Source organism: Xiphophorus couchianus, chromosome 6 (assembly GCF_001444195.1).
Source record: "Xiphophorus couchianus chromosome 6, X_couchianus-1.0, whole genome shotgun sequence".
Lineage (NCBI taxonomy): Eukaryota > Metazoa > Chordata > Actinopteri > Cyprinodontiformes > Poeciliidae > Xiphophorus > Xiphophorus couchianus.
Genome location: NC_040233.1, coordinates 27741918 through 27750346, shown reverse-complemented (window position 1 = coordinate 27750346; position 8429 = coordinate 27741918). Strand labels below are relative to the sequence as shown.

General features: G+C 40.8%; 1 protein-coding gene across 1 annotated transcript in view; it reads right to left on the bottom strand.

The window, feature by feature from the left end:
* Nucleotides 1–7021, bottom strand: part of basp1 (brain abundant, membrane attached signal protein 1) — a 41928-nt gene extending 34907 nt beyond the window's left edge. The window contains exon 1 of the mRNA XM_028020301.1: nucleotides 6634–7021. Coding sequence (XP_027876102.1) covers nucleotides 6634–6812 — 179 coding nt within the window. The 5' untranslated portion in view covers nucleotides 6813–7021. The remainder of the gene's footprint in view (nucleotides 1–6633) is intronic.
* Nucleotides 7022–8429: the final 1408 nt, after the last annotated feature.

The window sequence follows — 8429 nt, the reverse complement described above, 5'->3', positions numbered from 1 at the left end:
AACCTCATGTGGAGAAAAACCTGTAAATTAATCATAACTAGAACTAATTTATGCAGATTAACTCTTTTTTATGCAACATTGCTGTCAGATGTGGTGAATCTGATCTGTAGTGGCTCACTGGGATATTTCAGCACCAAAGAAAGAAAATAACTCAATTTATAGAAAGAAGTCATTTTATAGCTTTAGAAAAAGAAATTATGATTGTAACGCCGTAAAACCGAACATTGCAACTAAACTTTTAACCTATGACTTTTGTCAAACATTTTCTTTAGCAAATAAAAATGGATCAGAGTCCCTGAAACAAAATGGCTGCTGCACTGTGGATGTCTGCAGAGTTCAAATGGATATTAATGTATATAATTCCCTCTGATTTACTGAATCAGAAAAATCCTGCTGCTAACTAGTAACTCCTGCATAACAGAAATAAATCTGAAAAGCCGGAGCTCCTCTTCTGGTTTGTGAGCAACGTTCAGAGGGGTGAATGAGTGCATCAACTCAGGCACAGGTCATATTTCTAAGAGAAAGCATTTAATCTGAGTTTAATATGCTGGAAACGCTCCTTCAGGTCCCCATAATCAGGCAGTAACAGGTGCCGGGGTCCTCAGGAAGACAAATGAGATTTGATTGGCTATTAAGGCTGTGAGCGTTATCAGCGTCAGCTCAGCCTTTAGGATGGAGTCGGCGCGCTCCAGCGGGGCGCGGGCGGCCGGGTCGGGCCTTTATCTGCCCCCTTCGCTGATTAAACATCCAGCAGGACGGCTGAGTGGATTTGGGATTCAGCAGAGCGGAGCTGGACTCAGCCCGGCTCATCCATCGCGGCCCCACCGGGGTACATATCAGATAATGTTGTCGCTTTGGGTCTGAGCTGTAATTTCCTGGAAGACGAGGCGCGATGTGACAGATGGCGCTCACGGTGAGAGAGGACATGATGCATCGGCGCCGAGGTGTCGCTGGGTTCGCAGCGCGGTCCATCCGGCTGCACTTTTACCGAAGATAACGCTTCAGAAATCAGAGCAGGGAAAGTCACATCAGTGTTGAACTGATCGGCCGGTTGATGGGCAGATTAAGGATCTTAAAATGGAAGCCAGCTCTTTATTTCTAAACAGTAATTAACATTCAGTTTAATGTCCAGCAGGTTTATCAAACTCATTTTCATTTAATGCTGAATCTAGAACATGAATTCACTGAGAGCTGCTGTTGCAGAACGTATCGATACAACTTCCTGTAAAAACGTTAGTTTAATTCTTAAAACGTAATTAATTCCACCATCTTTTTACATCGGTGTAATTTGGTTCTACATAAATGAAAGCTGAACTGATTTGACTAATAAAATAATTAAGAACACAATAATTATCTCAAAGTTTAATTCATGTTTCCCTCTGATGTATCGATGGCCACATAAATAGCTTTAGCGGGCTGGTTTTGGCCCGAGGGCCTCGAGTTGGACACCGTGGTGTACAGGCTGCAGTAGATTTGAAATCCTTTCAGGTTTTTCAGTTTTTGCTTCTTCATCAATCTGTAATGTTTCTGTGTTTTTAGTATTTTTGACACTTGCAGTAAAAGCTGAATAGTTGTTTTTGACAGTAAACTGTTAGCTAATGACTGTTAGCCGCTATGATTAGCTGATACATGTAACATTAGCCAAAATGTACCTTTTTATACATCTGTTATAATATGTATGATTTTCACATTTCGTTAAACGTATTTTGCGATAAACGATGAATTTTTGAAGTTTAAATGTTTCCAAACTTTTGACCATTTCTGTCATTTTCTGGCCGTTTGTCTCAAACGTCCTACAAGCAGAGAAACTGTGGCTGAATAATTCGTTTCTAAGGTCAAAGGTCATAATTCTTACCTGAATAGAATCAAGAAGTCCTTTAAATAGAACCTGACTGACAACAGGAAGTAGGCAGAAAAAGGCAACACATCATGTCTCAAACTAAAGAAACTCAAGACGAGAAACAAATTTCCTGCCGTCCATCAGGCTGGTGAAGGTGATCAAATCATTTCTGAGGTTTTGGGACTCGGAGGATTGCAGGAGGGGCCAACCTGCCGACGTTACGCCAAAACATCACCAACACGCCAACCAGAAGGCCTGAGAAGAACCGGGGAAATGGTCTACAGCCAAAACCACAGCTGAACAAAAACTCACATTAAACCAAATGTTCGTTATTTACAGTCAAACATGGCGGCTGTATTATGGTGGTTAGTGACGTTAAGCTCAAGAGAACTTGGGTTTTACAGGAAGACGATGATTCAAAGTTCACCAGCAAGTCCATCTCTGAATCTCTCCAAATATCAAGAACAGTGTAGATGTTGGAATGGTCTAGTCAAAGTTTGGACAGGTTATTCATGCCTAAAAACCCTGTAACATGGCAGTGGTTAAAAATTCTTCCAGCTCTATGTGAAAGACTTCTAGGTTTCTGTTTTCTACCGGTTATTATTTATGGACTTTTACGTCTGGTTGGTTTAGAAAACTTTTATTGTAATAAATGGACTGATGTGCATTTTGCATTTTTCTCCATTTATCAAAATATGTGAACAGAAGCAATCTGTAGGAGGGCGAAAACTGTCAGAGCTGCGTTTGAAATATTTCTGTTCCTGCATGAGAATCCAAGTCTGAGGATATTTATGGTGCATGAACCATTTCTGGAAACTAGAAAACAATCCTCTGAAGGAAGTTAACAAAAACGGAAAGAAAAACCCAGGAGGAGAAAAGCAGCAAAATTAACTCGCATTAAAAATCTGTTGATTCTTATTAGAATACGATTATAAACTGACTTTAAGGTTTCTGGTATTGTCACAGCCTCAGTCATGTTTAAACCTCCTCTGCACTCTGACTGTACATCAGCTGAAACGCCACCAAAATAAACGGCAAAAAAAGTTTACAATCTTTTAATACACAGTCATGCTTCCTCAAACAGGAAATTGAAACCTCAGAGTTCCTCATTCCTGCCAGGCCGACATACAGCGCTGACACTGAAGCCCCATCATGCAGCCTGAAGGCTTATCAGCTTTAAAACGCCGAGCTGCAGCCGACTGCTGCAGCCCACTGGTGCTGCTGCAGCTGCTGCTCGGCCCAGAATAAAGTGTGGTCAGTTTCCAAGAAATTCACAAAGGAAGGAAGGAGATGAAGCAAGAATAGTGGACGTCAAGCTCAGATCTTATCACTTCCCCGACAAAATATAAACTCAGAGCTAACAGGAAGGAAGCAGAAGCTTCTAAAGTGAACAGAGGTGCAGAAACCAGAGCTGGTTTTCAGTTTTCTGACTCCACTCAGCACTTATTCATGCTGATTATTGATAAACTTGGATTTCCAAATTTATCCAGACTTGTTGCAACAATTTAAAAAACTTGGCCAACATGATTATTACATTTCTGTTATTTTCTCACCTGAACTTGGTCAGTTTTGTGTTGTCACTGCAACACAAAATAATAACTGAAATAATTTATGTTGTGCCTAACATTTTATTTTCAGAAGATTTTATTTGTGTGAATAAAGTTTCCATCTGCTCCAGCCACCTGCCCAGAACCAGGAAGTGATGAATATTTCCCCAATAAAAACAATAACGCTACTTCACTTTTTAAAGCTTTTCATTTGCCTGAAACTCAATATTTACATTTAAATTTGCATTTAGAGTTAGACTACAACCTCTGTAACCACCCTGGGAAAGGCCAGATGATTTCCAGGTCAGTTTCACATCTGTGAGTTAAATAAAGTAAAAACTTGGATGAACTTTAAAGCACAGACACACGACCTCTGTGTGACATCATCAGGAAGTCAACGAGGCGCCGGCGTCATCTTCAGTAAAACGTTTCGTTCCAACATGGACTGAAAAGCCACGCGGAGAGGAAGAAGCCATGACTCCAAAAGCAAGTGACCATTATTTTGAAGGGGAAAGAAGGAAGTTTGCAGTAAAGTACAGAGGTGGCAGCATCATGCTGTTGGTGAGGTTTTACGGCAGGAGGGAATGGTGCACTGTACAAAACTAATGGGACGGTGAAGGAAGAACTAAAAAATACTGAGCAACATCTCAAAACAGGAAGTTAAAGATGTTTGAAGGCTGTTCTGTCAAAACAATGTGAGTCAATTTCACAGTTTAAAGAAAGAAAAACATGTATCCTCCATTTCTGGCTGACTGGATTTTTTAGTCTGATTTATTGTTGTACAGCGGAGCAACGAAGCTGTAAAACCGCAGATTCTTTCAGAAAGCACATCTAAAATATTCAAAGTGAAATGCATCATGGGAACTTGGAATGCTACTTCACACTATTGGCTGGCGTTTCAAAAGCAGCCAATCAAATAGCAGCATTCATTTAGCTTGGCTCTGATTGGCTGAACCCCAAAGAGTGACATAAGGCTGTAGAAGTCAGTCTCCTCTGGACGTATGGATGCGCATCAAGGCATATTTGGTGTTTGGATATTTAAAATAGGTATTTATAAGCGTTTTTAGACTTTTTCTCAAGTATTTATGGATTTTACTTGGTCGCAGGCGGTTGTCCCAAACCTCCATGTCCCACCTGAACCAGAGGCTTCAACATGAAGTGGAACATTCCTAAGATTTCTCTGTTTTACCTCATCGGGTTGAGACGGTTCGGCCACCTGAACCTGTTCTGATCATGAGGTCCAATCATGAGGCCCTTCCACCTGCAGGGGGATGTGATGCGTCGCCACTTCCTGTCCGCCTGCAGGGAACCTGATTTCAGAGCAAACATCGTCTCCGGTGTGTTTGCTTTGGGTCTGGAGGTTTTTCTGCACCTTTAGCTTCATCTATTGTTGAGCTCAGCAGGTGCAAACCTCGGCACCGAGTTCAGACGCATATGAAAGACGAAGACTGACGACGGTTTATTGATCTATATCAGATATCACCGTTCATATAACAGTCATCTAGAAACACGCAGGGATTCCAGACATAACTAAACCCTGAATCAAGTTTTAATGAATAATAAAAAGTAAACATCTTTTCTTCATTAGTTCTGTTGAGTTTTTGTTCAAACTGCAGGAAATGTTTGAGTTTATTGGATTTCCTGTTAAAGTTTAAACTGGACCAGAAGGAAAAAACGCCTGACTTATGACACGACAAAAGGAATTTAATTAGCCAAACAAAGGTCAAGGGTCAAACATTAATAATATGATGCTGAAAGACAGAGGGAAATTAATCAAATAGAAACATTTAAAATATTTTTTAAAAAGTTCAATATTTATTTTGAGATGTTTATTAAAAATGACTGAAAATCAATAAATGTATTTAATATATTTAAAATCATTTGATATGTTTAAATAAAGAAAATACAAATGTAATAATTGTACTTTTATGTTTTTTGTTAAATAAAAATAAAAAAATAAAATCAAATGTACAATTTAAATAAAGTAAATGTACATTTCACAAAATCCAGAGATCTAATTTGAAAGTTAGCATTTAGAAAACAATCTGTGCTCTTTTATTATTATTATTATTATTATTATTATTATTATTATTATTTGGGTATTTTAATAACCAGATCATTTGTGATTCTGCGGTTCCGGTTTATTTGGGCTTTTGGCTGCAGGATGAAGCAGGTGATGAACATTTAGGACTGACGCGCTGCATCCACGCACAACACGCCTCGTTCACGCAGATTCCCTGAACATCAGCAGATTCTTCTAAAGAACCGGATCCTTCAAACGGCTCCGAGTCTCACATCAACCAAACATTTCTGGAATAAATCAGCAAACCGAGCATGAAACAGAAAACATCCTCCTCTCCATCCTGCTTTATAGGCAAGGTGGCGTCTCTCCCATCCACACCCTGCACACACTGCGCATGCGCGCCGCGGCAAACAAAGGACCAGGCAATTAACGGACGGAGGAAGGCTAATAAAGTTTGACTGTGTGCAGAAATCAGCGGCACGTCGATGCAGCAACAACCGCAGCGCACGGAGACAATGAGAGGCATGTGAAGAGGTGGAGGGGATTCAGGTGCACCATCAGCCTCCATCCGAACCCCCACCTCCACCTACACCCCCCATCACCCTCCATCCTCCCCCTCTCTCTTCCTAGAGCAATAAAAAAAGAAATGTGGCATCAATAATTCATCGGAATCGTGACATAACGCGGTTAGAGACGCAGAGTGAGAGAAACATGAATCCAGACACCGAGGAAGAGCTTTAATTCTGGGGGAATCAAGCAGCATCCGCCGCCCTGATCTCATCCCAGGAGCCTGAGGAAATGGGATCGATGGAAACATCAGACAACTTTGATTCAATTAATAAAAATTACAAATGGAGCCTGAACGCAGCGCGTAAAGGCGCATTTTCATCAATAAAAGTGTAAAAAAAGCGGCGGAGCTCGAGCGCGTTACTCCAGACCGACACACCCCTTTTCAGAGCGCGTGCACATTTTGGACATTTTAAACTTTAATTTTGAAATTTCCCAAAACATTTCCAACCCTTTTCTTTGACTTTATGTCATAAAACCTTTTGCGTCTTTTGTCTGATTGTTTCCGTTCAGCAGCGCGCCGTGCGTCCGCCTCACGGAGACACATGGAGGGAAGAAAAGAGACAAAAGGTAGAAAAAATAAATACCCCAGAGGCGTCGGGAGCTTCCTGAGGGGCAAATAACCGGGAGCCGGGCGCGGCATGCGGGGCTCTTACCGTGCGGACTGAAGTTCTGACGCTCCCTCTGCGCTCCTCAGTCTCAGTTTGCGGCTCTCCCTGCGCGCTCGGCGGCTTGTGCCTGCTTCACCGTTCGGCTGCAGCTCGGCGGTCCTCCGCCTGCGCGCACACGCATCCCGATCGCACGTGCACGCGCGGACAATGTGCAGAAGCGCCATGTAAAAATTCACCGTTTGAGGAAGCGGACTGTGTTTGTCTCTGCGCTCCTCGTTTGTGATTCATGCATTTTAACTTCGCAACAGTTTCAGTGAAACTATGAAAGCAGTTAAATTGACCGGAATGTGAATTAATTTTCACTCCTGCAGCAGCTGAATGATATTCTACCTGTTGAGAGGGAAGGAGTCAAATCTGTTCGTCTGAAAGCAGAAGAAAAAGATTTTTCAGCGTTTTTCTGCTGCAGAGATTTTTTTTTTTTTTTTAGCAGGTGCAAATATTTACTCAGACCCTGAAGAGCTCACTGGAGGGGAATAAACAGTTCCACTGAACTCCGTCCAGACTCTGCTTGGCTGCGTGTTTTGTTGCACTCGAGCGCCACCTTCAGTTGGCTGCATGGATGTGATTTGGGAACCTGTTGGTCAGCTGGATGCACTTGTTGATGCAACATTTCACCCTCAGCAGATCAAACTGGGACAGAATGGATGTGGATTTCAATCAGAATGAGTTTAAGAAATAAAACATGTGGAGAAGCTGGAGGACATCAGACAGGAAGAGAAGAATCTGCAGCAGCTGAGAGGTGGATGACATGAGCAGCAGGTCTGACCAATCAGGACACAGAACAGCTGGAGGAAAACCTGAGCAGGAAAACTGAAGGAATGTGACCGATGAACACGAACTGACCGGAAGGACGTAAAAAAGAATCTAAACCAAAACACAGGCAACCGGAGAACTGAGGAAAGAACTGGTATGGGAAGCCATTAGTGACGATAATCAACAACCCAAAATAACACAAGTATTAAACCTAGTGAGAACCAAATGCACAAACTCACATTTATCAGTTTTTGTGAGGGAACTGAAACTGTAAAAAGTGGCTCATAATATTTAATTCATGATTTTATATTTGTGTGATTAGTTTTTCACAAAGTGCCTGATTGGTTAGGATTGATTTTTATTCTTCAAACAAAACTGTCGTCGGAAAACTGCTTTACTTACATTATTTTTGTTTGATAATCTGAAACAAAAAGAAGAATTTCTGATTGTTTTCATAAACGTTAATACATCAGATTATTTCTAGCTTTTTAATATGATCAAAACAATTAATATTCTGTTTCTAGTAATGCAATAATTACAAGTGAAATAGAAACATGGAAAAAAGGTGGCATGAAGATAAGGACGGTGTTTATATAAAATACAGACAGTGTTAGTTCAAAATATTAGTGAAAGAAAGAGAAGGGAAGAAATAATGAATTATAAAAATACATGAGCCAGAAAGAGAGAAATTGAGAAAAATAGAAGAACAGAGCAGGAATGGAGGAAACAGTCAATATTTATAGATTAAGGAAACCATTATTTATTTATCTTCATAATACAAAATTAGAAAACAGAATATAATGGGTGCGAGGTCGTGTTGCTACACACACATACAGTAGGTGGCGGTATGCACCTAAAAGTTGCTTGTGATTCGCCATAATAGAAAAGAAGAAGAAGTATAGCAAACCTCAGACAAACAAATAATGGCAGAGGTAGTGAAACTAAATTTCAAGTAATTTCTGTCTTTTCAGCCGACAGGTAAAAAAATCCTCTAAGGTGTTTTTCATCAGATCTGTGAGGTTATTTAC